Raw genomic sequence first — 16,416 nt, 5'->3', positions numbered from 1 at the left:
TTGTGGGTTTTGGAGTTTCTTTTTTTTTTTTTTTTTTTTTTTTGGTTTTGTCCTTTTTTTTCCTCTGCAGCGTCAAAGCCTGGAAATGTGAGCAAGAAAAGAACCAGTTCTGCTGAAGAAGTCTGGGAGACAGGGTTAAGAAGTATATTTTTACTTTTAAACAGTTAAATGAAAAATCATCCCAATTCAACCAGGGATTCCTAGGCTAGCAGTGGAAGTACTGTATGTTGGTTGCCATAGCAGGAGTTTGTCTTTGATCTCTTTCCTAGGAAAACTCATGTCATTTACTATTAAAAATAGATAAATAGAAGGTACCACTTGTGCTGTGAAACTCTACCTCATTGGGTAGACTCTTGTGAGAATGATTTTTATCTTGTATCTTACCATTCCTTTGAGTATGCTTTAATTTTGATTTAATTAATTTTGAACTAGACCTGTTATTTACTAAGCTACTGCAGTGCAAATTTTGTTTGACTAAGGCTGTCCACACACCGGCTCAACCAGGTGTGGCCCTGCTGGGCTCTGCCTTCAGTGCAGCTGCTTGTGCTAGAGGTTGTAGCAGGATTTCATTAGTATAATTAAAGCTCCAGTTTATTTTGTTTACAGTTTACAGCTAGTGGGACTTCAAGCAAGGGCAGACAGGGAGGGAAATAGACCTGATTCTTTGCTGTTTTCTTAAAAAAGCTCAGAGCTATTTTTAATTGGGTACCAGGTATGAAGGCGATGCAATTTGCCCTGTGGCAGAATTGCTCTGTGGGTGCTGTCACTTCCCTTGGTTTTTTGTCTGTGTTTTTTTTTTTTTTTTTTTTTAAGAACAACTTTCCTTCTCTTCCTTCCTCTTTCCTTCGCTTGTTGACTGAAGAGTAGCTGAGTTTCCTAAGCTGTGTTGGGATGGGTTTGAAGTGTTTGACCTAGCTGGAGAGTTTTGAGACAGGTGCCAAGGTTGGCAGCTTTTTGTTTTGTGAGATGTGTTTAAGGTGCTTCTGGGTGCTGACAGTGTAAGAATATCCTGAGAGGAAAATTGTGTCTGTGTTTGTGAGCCTCCTTTATAATATCATTTACTTATCTAAACCTCTGATTTCATAGCAGAAGTGCTGGAGACCCTTTGAAAGGCGGTGATGGCATGGGCAATGCAAAAAAATACCTTTTCTTTCCTTTAAAGAGCTGCCTTAGGTATGGCTTCTTTTTTGAGATGAGACATCCAGACATGTTATCTACATGCATTTATTGAGACCAGGGTGATTTGCCTCCTGTCATTTAATGTGTCACTTTGGGTGTAATTGTAACTCCACTGATTAGTAATTGCTGTAGAAGTTGGGAGTATCCTTGGAATGGCAGTTAACCTCTAATAACACCAATTAGCATATATTGGATAAGCACTGGATTTCTGTGAAGATCTGAAGGATATGTCTGGCAAATTTAAACTCCTGGTTTATTCCCCCTGAGAATTCCAGCAGTAATAAGAGAATTGGCCATGTCTATTATTTCCCTACCCACTTCATGACTATATAAAAGTGTTTATTCTCAATATAAATGCCAGTTTTTCCCCCACCTTTGGACACCCCTTTTATTCAGCTGTCTCTGCAAGGGTGTGCCAGGAAAAGGACTTTACAAAGGATGTGGTAAACAGATATTTCTTTTTCTTTCTCCTCTTCTTGCCCAGCTCAAGACCCACATCACCCTAATGCTCCCAGGCCCTGAGTAAAACATTTGTTGCCTTTCTGCTCAGCTGTAGGTGCAGGACAGACCTTTTCCAGGTGGGTGCAGCTGTCCCTGCCAAGTGGCTTCACTCTGGTCACCAAGTTTCTGGTTTCTCTCCTGCCAGCTCCTGCATATATGCATGCCTCCTGTAAATTTTTAATGACTTCGCTCAAGCAGAGGTTTGTTCTTGGTGTTGAGTTAATTTGCCAGGCTGAGGTTAAAACGAGTTTACCTATCTGATGTGATTGAAATGAGTTTGTAAAGATTAGGAGCAGCTGCTTTTGAGTATTTGGCATTTAGGGATGGAATATTTGTGGTGAAAATTGGATCGGGCTTGTAACACTGGAAGCAGGCTGAAAATGAAGTGCATCCCCCAGGGATTATAACTTCCCTTGCATTTTTTTAGTACTGTGAAGAATGGATTATGTGTGACACAAGTAATTAAAATTCACTTTTAAAGTCTGTTAAGTGTATATTTTTGCTATAAAGACAGCCTGGCTGACCACGAGGTGCAACTTGACAGTAAAATCAAGCTCTCATATCTTGAAGGCAGTCTAGTGTCTGCCTTGAGCCTGCTAAGTGCTCCAAACATGCACAACCTGAAAAGCAGGCCCCTAGTATTTCAGTTTGGGCATCATAAATGAGGGATTTGGCCTTTATCTCTCCTTTCTTCAGATATTTATTTGGAGAAAGACAGCTACATGACGCCCTGAAGGACTACTGTGAAGATAAAATATGAGTATCAGTGTTCTGTCACCTCAGTGCCACAGAATATTTCTTTTCTCCTGTCTTCTTCCCAGGAGAAAACTAATACATTTTCTATTTATTAATGTGGTATGTGGTAAATGAGAGCCACAAGTGACATAATGAATAGTAAAAATGTATTTAAAATATAAGGCAAGGGGGAAGGCAAATAAATCCAAACACTTATCATAGTTTTGGACTACATTTCAGCATGCTGATGAGCCGTTCATCACAGAACAGCAGAGACCTTGAGAAAAGATTATAAATAAATGCAGATATACAAATATGAAGTTCTGGGTTTCTGTTCTTCTTTGTTTTTTTTTTTTTTTTTGGTTTTTTTTTTTTTTTTTTTTTTTTTTTTTTTTTTTTTTTTGTGTATTTGCATTGTTGGCAAGAGTTAGCTTCACACCCTTGGGTCTTGTCTTTGCAAGAGTAGTTCCTTGTAGAGTTTACTTCAGAGAAGACAGTCAGTACAAAAACATCCCAGCCTCAGCAGCCTGTGGAGTTCCTGGAGAGTGCAGCACTTTGCTCTGGTGGCAACGTTTGCACACAGGAGTAAATGTAGCAGTGTGGGCAGTGAGAGGCCTGCAGGATTTATGGCTACATTGTATAGGGCATGGGAGAAGAAGGCTGCAAGGCCCAGGATTGAAACCAGTGTTACAGTGTATAGGGGCTAGAAGGTGCGGGACTGTGGACAGAAAGAAATGCTGGTTACTGAAAGGAGCAAGTATCTGTTCTGAAAAGACTGCATCTCTTCCTCTAAGCAATCATGATGGTCCAGATCCTGCCCCTTCATCCTCTAGGCCTTATAAATGCACAGGGACATTATGAACGGTGTGTACTCCTTAAGTCTCTGCCTCTATCCCCTTTTTATTGCAGTAATTAATAATCTAAGTGGATTAAGCACCTGATTCCTCTGAGAGGTTGAGAACTCACATCCAGTGGAGGTGTTGCTAGTGCCTGGTTTTGAGTGCTTGCACTTTGATTGCCAGCATCCTCCCTCAAGGAACTTGATCAAGGGCAAAGACTACCCCAACAAAAGAAGAAAAAAAAAAAAGAAAAATCAGTGGGCAAAGGTGTTACAGGATCATCTTTCAAGCTCAAATATGTTGTATTGACACATGATGAGTGACGGGGGTTTCCTGAATTTATTTGCATGCAGGTAGCAAATGTGTCCCAGAAAAAAATTGAAAATATATCCAATTTATTGTTATGGATAGTGATGACAAAAAAAAAAAAAAAAAAAAAAAAAAAAAATGCTGTCTTTATTTAAGTAGCTAAATATCAAGATTCAATACTTTGAGTCTCCAAGTTGTCTTGCCATGGTCTTATTTAATGATTTTTAATAATGTTTCAGTATCATGTGATTTTGGGTGATAATTTCTTAGGAAAAAGCCATGGTTTGCTTTCTTGAGGAGATTAAATATTGGTGGTTGAGGCAATAGACAGGCAGTCCTCACCAAATGACAACATTTCCATTGGTGGTCTTGGTCACAACAGAGTGACCCTGTTGTCCCTTAGTGAGAACAGGAGAGGACAGGTTCTTCCATCCTTTTATGCTGGAAATGTTGATTTGACTTTCTCTCTTCACCCTGTGATTCGGGGGTTAAAGGCTTCTGGAGGCTGCCTGCAGAGGCATCATCTGCTCCATCATACAAACTGACACGTGGCTTTTTTATTAAGGTACTTTGCATGTCTTAAAGCAAATCACAGGGCCATTATGTGATTTAATTTGCTGCTTTAAAGTCCCTTCTGAAACAACAGCTCCTTTCTTAGTCTGTGTGCACGTCTGTGATGTTTATTCCTCTTATTCCTCCTCCTTGTAGGGGAGTAACTTGGTAGTTTTTTTACCATCCCTGCTGGAAACTGGTGTTGGTTCATCGTGTTTCTTTGTTGTTTCTTTTTTTTTGGTTCATCGTGTTTCTTTGTTGTTTGCTGCTTTCATGTTATTTCCTCCCCATTCTATTCCTTCTTGCAGAAGGGGTAATGAACAAATTATTAACCTTTATTCTTGGGACTGTACTCCTATTGTTGTTCGAAACACAGGCTGTTGGTTCAGGGTACAACAGGAGAAAGAAGTGCATTAAAGGCAGTTTTTTCCCAACTTCTCCCAGTTAAAATAATGAGAGTAGTTTGAGTATTAAAAGGAAGAAACAGATGGATTGCTACATTTACTGCTAACATTTGCAAATACTGACTACTCCAAAGCTGTTATGCTGCTGAAAAGCTAAGGACTCATCAATATTAGTTTTACATTCCATAGCCCTTGATGGAAAAACCAACAGAGTCTTCATAACAAAGGGGAATAAAGTCAACTCATATTTTTTGAGGGGTGAATATTGTCAGGAAGACAGGCTGCCAGGAGCAGCTGGAAGGTGTTAGAAAATAAAAAGAAGCAGAATTAATGCTTCTTTTTTTGTAAGAAGATTTGACAGATAACATCCAAGGGAGAACACTTCACATGAAACCCATGCAACAAAAATACTGCTGTGTAATTACAGATGTTGCTGAGTTGAGCAACTCCCTGCTAATCACATTTAATTAACATAAACCCAGTTGCAAGGTGATTTTTGGGTGATTTGAAGAAGTGTGTAAGATCAAAAGGACTGGTTCTGGTAAAAACCAGATAGTTTTAACAGAATGATACAAATCCATGCTTAAGCAGAATTATGGGCACAGCAGATCAGGGGGGTTTGGGAATTTTCTGTAACTCCTAGAAGTGTCTCCTTTTGCCTTTCCTTCTGCAAGGGCAGGGGTTTAGTCTCATATTATACTTTTGCATGTTAGTAAGCTTAATACAGCCTCATTTTTACTTGACTGTTCAGTTGCCTTTTGACTTACTGCTGTGGCACAACAGTTTTAGACATTTCTTTGCTTTTGTATGCTGTACAGGGCATTCAGGGTACTAAATTTGGAAAGCATATTTTGGTATCTTGTTGATATGTAATTTGTTTGTGGCAGTCTTGTGCCTGGAAACTGTTCTAGCAGAGATGAGTGAAAGTGTTTCTGGAGCTCTGGAATAGAAGAAGAGGTAGCTGAGAGTCATGAAGTTGTTATTGAAGGAATAAAACAAGTACATTTGTATTTGTGTGAAACAGACTGCAGGAGATGATTTAAGATGGCACATAGTCCATTTTTTCCAAACTGTACCATGCTTGTTACTCATTTTGGTTTTGGAATGGTTTTCTTTTTCCTTCAGTTCTATAGGTGCTGGTGCAAAAACAGTGTAGCAATGGATCAAAGAAAAAATGATAGTTTTGTCCCAAGTATCACGCAGCTGGAAGATTTCCTGACAGAACATGACTCCAACGTGGTTTGGCTGTTAGTAGGTAAGGTTAACTCTTCGGTTTTGGTTAAATTTCTTTTATGATACCATAACAAAGGATTATCATGTCAGTCAGCTACAATATCTTCCTTTTGCCAATATGTGCCTACCTGCCATTTAATCTGCTGTGGTTTGGAAAGTGATCTAAGGACTATTGTGTTTAATGACACAGCTTCCAGACTAAATTGTGTTCCACAATGAGCCTCTAAGCCAAGCTGTCATTTAAACAGTTATGAGCTGGATTTGTAAACATGCCTGATTTAGGTATGCTGATTTTTTTTTTTTTTAGCACTAGTGCTATTGCTTATATCGGTGTAGGTATTTTTATTTTCTTAATCTAGAAACAAGTGGACCAAGGACAGCAAAATAAATATGAAATTTTACTCAGGTCCATGTAACAATACTGAAAGTGTGCAGTGAATTCAGACTTTTCCAAAGGTAGATAATTAGATAATGCCTGCTTTCCAGCCTTGACTCTTGGACTTAGAGTGACGGGCAAGACAGGAACAACGACTTTATTTTTTCACTTTCACTTCCGACAAGTTAAAGCAGTCTGTTTGCTATTGACATACTGGAATTATTTTTCCGTAGGCAAAATTAAATAGAAAGCACGTAGGTAAATTATTTGAGGGTGCTTACTGTTTGTTATCTATTTCACTTTTAGTATGTTGAAATGGAAAGTTTGTACTCAACATAGAGTTCTCAGTGTAGTCAAGATGAAAACAGGGGAAGTCACTGGTAGTAGCTCATGGTAAAACAGGGAACAGATGCAAATAGATCTGAAAATTGTCTTCAAAAGCTTTGACTTGCTTCCTATGATGAGGTTTGCATAGAAACACATTGGAGTGGTGTTTATTAACTGACCCAGTTTGAGCCAGCCTTTCCTCCTTTGACTTTATGTGCTGACCTGTGGCATCCTGTTATAAGGGAACATAAAAAGATACCATTTTTTTCCTCTCCTGAATGCTGAAACAGCTGACTGCTGGTCTCAGTAAAAGGTGATGAATTCCAGAAATGCACGTGCTCATTAAAGAGCTGTTGCTCACTTGTGGAATAATTTCTAAAAATCACATGCAGTAAAACTTTGGAAATGCAATTTCCAAAACTTGGTTTCAGTGAAGAAGCTTTAAAAATCAAGAATATAATAACAAAATTAGTGAAGTTTATGAGATTTAGTGAAGGAAAAGGCTACAGTTTGTGGCATAGGTGAGTCTAGTGCTGAAGGCAATGGATCAGGACTGAAAAGTGCACTGGTTTCCCAATTTTTCTCAGTATGTTTCGCCTTGAGAGGGCACCTTCTTGACTGCAGCCATCTAGCAGTGCCAAGTTGAACTTTAACCTCAAATGAAACTCCATGGGCCCTCAGTGTATGAGTCATCCCACCTTTCTCCCTCCCCACAGAGGACCAGCAGGGAGGAGCTTACTCACCTGAAAGTGGGGGAGGTGAGCGCTGTCCTTGGAGTGTGCCTGCCCTCAATGCCAGCTGGAGTTTCTTTCCTGGGATGTAGATTCCTCCCTCCCTGTTCTCTCCTGTGTGATCACCCTCACAGATTTGCTTTGCTTAACGTGTCAAGCAGCTTATTGCCCGGCGGTATGAGCTGCTTGAATTTTGGTCACACTGGATCCATTTTCTAGTAAGGAAATGACAAAAGTCATGGGAGTAATTTTCACCTTCTCTTTCAACAAAGTATTGTTATGAAGCAGTGGAGTATCCTACTGAAAAAAATAAACAGTGGAAGAACAGATAGTTTTTGTAAATTTTTTCTAATTTTTTTTCCCTGAGTAATTTTCTGAACTCTCTTCAAAGTTAAGGCACCATGCTCCTATGCGTCTCTGCACTTAGATTTTTCATAAAAGTTTTCCATTTTTAGCATAAATAAAAAATTCTGTTACAAAGTTCAGATTTTTTCCCTGCTTTGGGTGAAACAGAATGGTAATTATCAGTAAGGTGAATTAGAACTAGTCCATTCCTTGGCAGTGCCATTCCTTTTGGCTTTGTCCTTCTGGAAGCTTAGAGAACCCTTGTAATTAGAAATAGGTTACTAGCCCTTAATCAAACAAAGTAAAAATTACTTTGGGGATTAGCAGACCTATTTTTTTTTAAAACTTGTTTCTCATTGGATTGCTATTTCCTTTTTTCCCTATCAAATTCCATGCTTGAACTGTTGAGGTATTTCTGCTAACCCAAGGGCTGGTACATTTCTCTAAGGAGGCAGCATTGTAGGAAATGGTTTTGTATATGATATTATTTCCTGTGATAATACATGAAAGACTAGAAATTTAAGTTACAATTCGCAATTTGGAGAAGAGTAGGGAAGGTATGTAGTATGACTTTGGTGGTACTGGGGCTTTTTAGCCCCAGTAAATGTTCTGAAATAAATGTCCATGTGGGACAATACATGTTACAATTCAATCTATAAAATCTAATTCTTAGATAAGTAATGTAATGAAATAATGTGGTGCCTTCTGCAGGTCCTCTGGGGGGACAGTTTTGTTTTTTTTATATTGGGGAATGGAAGAGCAGTGAAGAATGTATATTCTTCTGGACTTCCTGTTTCCCCTTTTACCCCCCATCTCTTCACATCCTTCTCACACCGTCTCTCTGAAAACACCCATTAAAGTATCCTATCTGTTGCAAATTTTTTTGGAGAGCAGGAAGAACACTGCTATGCCTCGTAGTCCTAATAGATAAGTTTTTTTTTATCTGGGTTAGTGTACTTTAAAAAATGCTTTAATTCATTGTAATCTTTCAACAGCAACAATATTGTCCTGTGGATGGATTATCTACCTAACTTATTATAATTCCCGGAACATTGGACTCATTTTAACGTTGGTTCTTAACAGATTATATAAACATGGCTACATCCATATTGGTAAGTTATGATTAATGTAATGCCACTCTTTGTCTGCTGCTGTTTATCATACCTCAGTTTGCTAAAAACTTGAAGTAAACTCAGTGTTCGTTCATTAGAGTGATTAGAAAACATTCAGTGGATTCAAAGCAGAGACTCAAGCCTTGAGTCCCTGTTCCAGCACTGCCCTTGCTTTCTAAATAAGCTGTCAGAACAACTAATCACAGGTTGATCCATACTGGGACTGTGATATGTAGAATTGATACTGGCTAGAACATTTTGCATCAAAATCCATTAACTTTTTATTAAAGTATTTTAAAACTTTTTTCAATAAAACGGGTCAGTACAAATCACTTGGGCACTCACCCACTTACAAAAATACCTGGTGCTGAGTCACAGAAGGCTGTAGCCCACAACCTCACTGGTCACACTTTTGATTTTCTTTCACTTGCTCCTCTGCCTTCCTCTGTCTGCCTCACAGAATAGCAATGACTTCTGTTCTGGACTTTTCTGCAACTATACATCATAAATGTAGTGAAAATGTAAAACCAAAAAGTTCCACTCACGCTTGGCCTGCCACAGACACCCTTGCAATTCAGTTGCTTATATCCTCAGGAACCTAAGAACTGTATTCCAAACCATGTTCAAGTCCAGCTTTTTTGAAGAGCAAAATAGATTAAATACTTACTGGCTGCTACACTTGATCTACAGGCTTTTATTAAAATTTCTTTGTGAAATTGCCATTATGTAAGGACAGCTGATAATGGCTGGCCAAATATGTGGTATTCTTTATGAACCTCATCAGTGAGTAGAATATAATGTTAATGAAATCCCTTTATTTACTGCTTGGTTTCAGTTGTTTAATGTTGATTTTGTTGATTTTTTTCCCCCTTTAAGTTATGGTGTACTTTCTGTGAGTGAGGTGAAAAGCCCTAGGAAAAATGTGGGCTATTGCATTACCTGCTGGTCTTTTCATACTTATTAATCCTTCTTGCTATAAACATAATTTGTCATAATTGGACCAAAATCCTTACAGCCATTTAAAATTTTTAAAAACAGTCCATCAGGAATCTTTGTTCCTCTGATTATGGTCTTGCACACAATGGCTTGAGACTCTAATTGTTCTAAACAGCTTTTCTAACTCTTTTGAGATTTGCGAGGCACCTGGATGTTCCTGAGTGACCCCTGAGTACCTCAGGGGCTTGGTTGTATTGTTGGGTGGTGCCAAACCCAGCATCCCTTAGTTATGTACTTTGTCTTCTGTGTTCTGAATCTGTGACTTCCCTTCAGAAAGGGAACTCAAGATATCCAGTTAACCCAGTTCAGATAATTGAATGCTGTATTCTCTCTGTTCACAAAATCAACAGCTTTAGGGTAATAAGCTTGTGTTTTTTTTTTTTTTTTTTATGATTAGGTTCCTTTTCATTTTCTGTGCTGTCTGGAAAAGTCATGGTGCGTGAAATCTATTTCATCACAGAGGACATGTCCATCAGGTACAGATTTCCAAGGAAGTCCCCCTTCTAAATAAGTATTTTAAATACAGGTCTGAATAGCACAAATCAAAATGTAGTTTTCCAAATGAGCAGTCTATTTGTAAGTGTTAGACTGTCTCTTTTGGTACTAGTATTTAACACTCCTACATTCTTGGGAGTTTATTTGCTGCTTTAGCCTTATCATTTGGAAGTGAATGCTGGATAAGATGGTAGTTGTCCTTCATATTTGTCAAATAAACCACTTTGGAGTGTGAAGGAGAACTGTGTTTTTACTTATGTCTTTGACTCCTTCATGCTCTTGCTCTTAAATCTGGAAGATTCATGTTGGCCAAGTAGCTGGCATTTACTTACTGAGATTCAGAATAATTTGTTTTGTGAACTGAACACTAGCAAATAGTTTGCAGTTTTGATTCTTGCTGTCGGGTTTGGAAAGCCTTGAGGAGGCAACGGATATGGGGTTTTATATGAGTTTCAGCTAAAGCAGGAATTGTGTAATACACAGTGTGCTGTAATGCTTTGTGCTTTCTTGTCACTTGTAGACTGCCTCAGCTGCAGATCTCTGCACAAACTGTGTGTAGGATATTGGATTGTAGCTCTCTCAACTTCTGTTTTATTCCAATTTATTTGATTTAGAATTCAAGATGGATTTATCATTTTTCGCTGGTGGAAGATGTACAACCCTAAGCAGAAGCAGCATGGTAGGTTTCCCAAAAAGGTTTCAAAGTTTGAATTTACAGGTAGCCTACAGAAACACACTTCCTTTGCACAGTCACAGGCATGCAATTGCTTTGTTAATATGTACCTGAAGTTCTCTGGATCCTCAGAAGGTATGGATTTGTTCACTGGTTGCAGAGGAGATGAAATAAGTACAGGATTCATTATCGGGGACATGAACCCTTCCTGACACAAACCATTAATCTTAATAGTAGCCTTCATTAGCTGGAGTCCAAGCATAATTGTCTCTGGATTGAAGTTGATAACTATGATGAATAGAGATGTCTTATGTTCTGCAAGTGATTTTAGTTTCTGAGTTTCAGTGAGTGTTGTGCTTTCAGTATTTTAGTTGAAGTGTTTTGGTAAGGGGTGTCCTTTAGTATTTGACAAGCCTGTGTCTTGATGACATCTGTGGTTACAGAAGTGGGGAAGTATAAAAAAATTCATTTTTCTTCCTTATCTCTGGCTAAAGATGGATGATTAACACAGATGCAAGAGATTAATTCTATCTGCAGAAAATACAGAAAGCATAAGTAGCCTGGGGCTGTGTGCCTAATCATTTATAGGATTAGAATCTTGTTGAGTGAAACTCAGGTCCTGCTTCTCTTGACTTTTGGAGCCATCACAGCTCCATTGCTCATTCAAGGAGGTCCAGAAATGTCAGCTATCTGCAGCTGAGTATGCTAATTGAGAGGGTCATTGAACTTTGGAGGGTTTTTTTCCCCCAGCTTGCCTTTGGAAGTGGCTTCTGCCGGTGTGAAGCCTCTTAGACTTGTCAGCAAGCTCATGGAGCTGTTGCTGTGTGAGTACCAACTCAGCAGTGGCAGCAGTGCTGCATGCAAAACCAGTCAGGTGAATGTGAGACACCACTTTAGGCAGTGATATGAGTTTGGAAGAGCTTCTCATTTCTATTTACTGAGTCACTGCTCACCCTCTGAGGTGGTAGGGCAAAAGTCAAATTCATTATATGATAAAAAAGTCATTAAAGAAGTGGAACCTAGTCTTAGAGTTAATTAGATTTTGCCAATCATGTGTTACTGTCCAATGGGTTTTCATAGGATTGTCTTCATCTACTAGTTAAAACATATTTCTCTAGTGGCTCAGGGAACAAAAAAATGAATTGAATTTAATGCAGTGAACATGGTTGCCTGTTCTCTATGGTGGCATTTTTTGCTTGGCAATATTGCAAGGCTTTAATGTTTCCTGCTGGCATTTAACGCCATGTTATCAGTGGACAAATTATCCAAGTAACCACAGAAGTTAGAGGTATCCAGGTCTGACAAAAGTAACGTGACTAAAATGCTCTTTAGGTGATAAGTCATGCTGGGACTTGAGGTTTTGTATATACTTGGGAAATGGAAGTGGTTTAGGAACAAAAGCTGGAGGATCATGTTGTGGATAGGGCACACCCCAATGACTTGGCTTAGGTGCCACAGCCCATTATCAATTTTCACATTGTGAAACAATCTGGTAGTTACTTGTATATAACCTACATAAATGCTTCTTTGAATCATTTAGTATCATAACATTCAGACTTGCTTGTCTCTTTTCCTTGCCCCTTTTATTTTCTTTTTCAAGTGTTTTAGCCAACCAAATTCATGTGTGGAGGTCAAACCTTATTTTTGTTGTAAGGAAAAAGAGATTTTGTCTCTTTAAATTCTCTTTAAAGAAATGAATTAGTACATATGATTTCATTTAGTAAATCAAGTCTAATGCTTGCATCCAGGAATTGAAAAATTACATTTATTTGTGTTCTTGATGCTGCTGAGATCTCCTGGGTGAGCAATTGTGTGTCCCAATCTTTGTCCATGTCATTCTATGCCTTTTTACTGATGCAAGTTAAGGTTGGCAACAAATGGATTTGATGGTGCTTTTATGGAAACAGGAAGGAACTGAAGCTGGCTCATTAACTTTTCTCTGTCTCCTGTTCAAGAAACCTGTGATGTCAATGTGTTCTGGAAACTTATTCTATATGTATATATTTCTATAATTATATGGAAGTTCCAGGTGCTTTAGGTGTGGTGGGGAAAGAGTGGGTTGTTGTTGGAACAGTGTTGCAGAGATGTGTGATTTTGAGGGACAGAGGAGTTTTTTATCAAATTGGGTGCATTTAATCAAGCAGATATCTCTAAACCTTGGCTCTTGGGCATCTGCATTTCTTCTTTTGACCCTGACCACAAATGTTTGCTCTGAGTTTTAATTTCTCGTGTCTTTGGGAAATGCTGCCTTCTGTTTGTACCCTCTGAATTACAGCTTGGGCACTGCTGTAATAACCATTGATTCTTCAGCTGCCTGAAGTCTGTTTGACTTAGAAAGACCAGATGAGGTTTTTAGAGCAGCTCAGGTCTCTTGAGTCAATGTGTAATGGGCACTCTTTCAACTGGGTAATTAGGGGGAAGTGGTACAAGCTTTTCCCTCACATTAACTGCATAATTAGGTCACACTTTCTGAAGCAAAAGTATGTCACAATGAGCTCTCTATATGATCAGCAGATGTTAAAACAGGTTTTAAGGATCAGAGAGCCAAGCTGGTATAACAGTTGAAATCTTAAATTTGTGAGAATGTTGACTGATTGTGCAAAATGAGTATGATCCGCTTAGTTCTGCATATTAGTGCTTTCTGTTTCTCTATAAAAGAATGCTTTTTCCCACTTCAGGCATGCTGTACCAGGGAGCTTGGCTAGAAAACCATTTGGCTTTTGAGATAGAATTGGTCTCAGTGATATCTGTGCTAAAAAGCAGAAATTTTTGCCGAGGCTTCTGTTCTACGCATCAAGAGGGATATTTGTTTATTTGTTTTCATAAATGAGACTGAAAAACTTCATTTACCATTTTGTGCACTTTCTGTCTGAATTTATTTTTGGACTGTGACCTAGGGGTGAAATGCCTTTCAGATTTAATATTTTGTATGCAGCTGTCTTATTTACCAAGTTTTACTGATTTGCTTAGAATGCTGTAATAATTTTGTGGAGTTTTTTACTGCTTTTTAATATGTACTTCAGCAGCTGTTCAGTTCTGTGTAGATTGGTTTTGCAAAATGTGCATATTTGAGAAACTGTAAATATTCCAAGGGAATGTTGAAATAGAATTAGAACCTCTTTTCCTACTATTTGGTTAGATCCAAAGGCAGAAACTCGACTGTATATTATGGTGAATGACTTCGAATTTCATGTGTATAACCGCTCTGAACTTTATGGACAACTTCAAGAACTGTTTGGCTTGGATCCCACAATAATTCCAGCAAAGAAAGATGATGAGAGAGCACAAGTGAATGGGAGGCAGAGAACACACGCCAATCTCGAAAGGTAAATAATTATTAATTTTGCTATTTTGTTATGCTTTGTTCTGCAAAGTGCGGACCTAATTGGGGAATGTTTTGCTGGCAGAATCATAATGGTTTTGCACAGTAGAAGTAACAGCTGCTCAAGACATTGAATAGGCAAAATGTGAGGATCTCTATGGTCTTGTGTACAGCTACACAAAGTGTCTTCTCCTTCCTCTTTTTGGGGTACCCCAGAAAACATGGTGTAAAAATCTAAGGAGTTTTACATGGCTTATATGCAGTGCAGTCAGATGTTCAATAATCAGCCTCTCTTTGGGCAGGACCTCGCCAGACTGATTTACTGTCAGGAGCAGAGAGGATCTAATGGGACTTGAGTCCTGCCACTGCTGCTGGCTAATTGCTAAATTTCAGAGTGGGCAGCTGCAGGATGCTGTGGCAGTCGTGAGTTTGAGGAAGGGCTCTGCCTCCCAACCAGTCTCGTGTTTTTATCTCAAGCCCTTCTTGACAGGCGCAGGAAGGATTTCTGCCTTTGAGGAAGATGTGTCTTGGGAAATGAAAGATCCCATGCCTCAACAGGAGTATTTAGAACAGGCCAAGATCCTCTGAGGAAAATTTATTTAACTATTGCTCTGAGTTAAACAAGGCATGCTTGTTTCCTATCTGTGTCAGCACCAAGGTGTAGCTCCATGTGCTTCCTGCTGTTCTCCCAGGCTTGGGAAGCTTGGCAAGTTGTCTGCTAGCAGGTCCTTTGCAGGAGGCACCCTTCTGGGAAAGGAATGTTCCCCAAGATCTGTGTTCTGAAGACCTCTAGAAGAAAAATTTGGTTGATTCTTCTGAAGAAAACACAAAGTGATAACCCCCTTCTTTTCTTTTTTTAAATTTAGTGTTAAAGTAAAAACAGAATCTCAAGACCCCTCTTCTTCATGGAGGTCACTTATTCCAGTCATTAAAGTCAATGTGAGCACGGTGAGTGAAAAGATCCTTAAAAGGAAACCATTTAAATTTGCTTAAAAAATGATACTTGCCTCTCATTTTTCTTATACATTCTATTTAAAGTTTTTCTTTGCCTTCATGCTTGAAAGAAGTTAAAATTGCATCATCAGCACTCCCCTGACACAGTCACAAATCCTGCTGGTGCTGGTGGAAACACAGTTATGTTCTAACTTCTGGAAAATACTCGTGCCTTAGGCTTAGTAATGATTTCCAGAATGTCACCAAGTAATTAAATTGTGGGTGTTGTACAGTATGGGGTGTGTTGGTTTTTTGGCAGGTGTTTGGGTTTGTTTTCTGTTTTTTGTTCTCCCCTGCTTGTTTTAATAGGGATATTTGGACACATTGTTTAAAAGTTGATGTTACATCCCAAAACCACACCCCCCCCTCAAAAAACCCAAACCAACGACAGCAAAAAATAATCGGGTCAACTGTTACTGAGTTAATAGAAGAAAAAATTCAGAGTTTAAACTATAAGGTAATATTTATAGATATGTGCAGGTTATGGCCAGGACTTGTGTTCACGTTCTTCATTTGCCTAGGGTTGATTCAACTGCATTTTTATAGGTAAATAAATACTTAATGTAAGAGATCAGTGTAAATCCTTATGTAAATATAAGAAATCAGTGATTACCAGTGAGTTACTGGGTTTGCTTTTTGATTTAGGGTCGCTTGGCATTTGGGAATCATTATCAACCACAAACACTTTGCATTAACTTTGATGATGCCTTTTTGACGTACACCACAAAACCACCTTCAAGCCACCTTGATCAGTTTATGCATATTGTGAAGGGAAAATTAGAAAATGTTCGAGTCATGCTGGTTCCAAGTCCAAGATATGTTGGTCTTCAAAATGATGAGTAAGTTTGGGGTATTTTTGTATCCATATTGTTTTATTATTTGCTTTAGGAACACAAAGAAGAGAATGTTTGTTGCACTTCAATGTCTTTATTTTACTCAGTGTGTTTAGACAGTTGCCATTTATTAGCACTCAGAAGCTTTTTGATTTTGGATCTTTGAACGAATTTCATTTATGGAGACAAGCACTGGTTTTCTGCGTTATTCTACGTTTGTGGTTTTTGTGTGTGTCCTGCTCTATTATTAAACATAGAATCATAGAATAGTTTGGGTTGGAAAGGTTTCTTTGAAGGCTATCTAGTTCAGCCCCTCTGCAATGAGCAGGGACATCTTCAATCAGATGAGATTGCTCTGAGCCCCATCCAGCCTGGCCTTGAATGTTTCCAGGGATGTGGCATCCTGTGTCCAAGGTCTTTTTTCTTCTTTCAGGTACAAGGGCTGTACCCAGGCTTTGCCA

The 16,416-nt window shown here is 38.7% G+C and overlaps 1 protein-coding gene across 10 annotated transcripts in view; it reads left to right on the top strand.

Annotated features, from left to right (window-relative positions):
* Nucleotides 1-16,416, top strand: part of BLTP1 (bridge-like lipid transfer protein family member 1) — an 86,866-nt gene that overhangs the window by 2,042 nt on the left and 68,408 nt on the right. For all 10 annotated transcript variants that reach the window (XM_068187940.1, XM_068187941.1, XM_068187946.1 and 7 more), the window contains exons 2-8: nt 5,645-5,774; nt 8,527-8,643; nt 10,037-10,115; nt 10,749-10,813; nt 13,947-14,133; nt 14,996-15,077; nt 15,768-15,961. In XM_068187940.1, coding sequence (XP_068044041.1) covers nt 5,678-5,774; nt 8,527-8,643; nt 10,037-10,115; nt 10,749-10,813; nt 13,947-14,133; nt 14,996-15,077; nt 15,768-15,961 — 821 coding nt within the window. In that variant the 5' untranslated portion in view covers nt 5,645-5,677. The remainder of the gene's footprint in view (nt 1-5,644; nt 5,775-8,526; nt 8,644-10,036; nt 10,116-10,748; nt 10,814-13,946; nt 14,134-14,995; nt 15,078-15,767; nt 15,962-16,416) is intronic.

Source organism: Anomalospiza imberbis, chromosome 4, assembly GCF_031753505.1.
Source record: "Anomalospiza imberbis isolate Cuckoo-Finch-1a 21T00152 chromosome 4, ASM3175350v1, whole genome shotgun sequence".
Lineage (NCBI taxonomy): Eukaryota > Metazoa > Chordata > Aves > Passeriformes > Viduidae > Anomalospiza > Anomalospiza imberbis.
The sequence above is the reverse complement of the archived record's forward strand: the minus strand, read 5'-3'. Positions and strand labels throughout refer to the sequence as shown.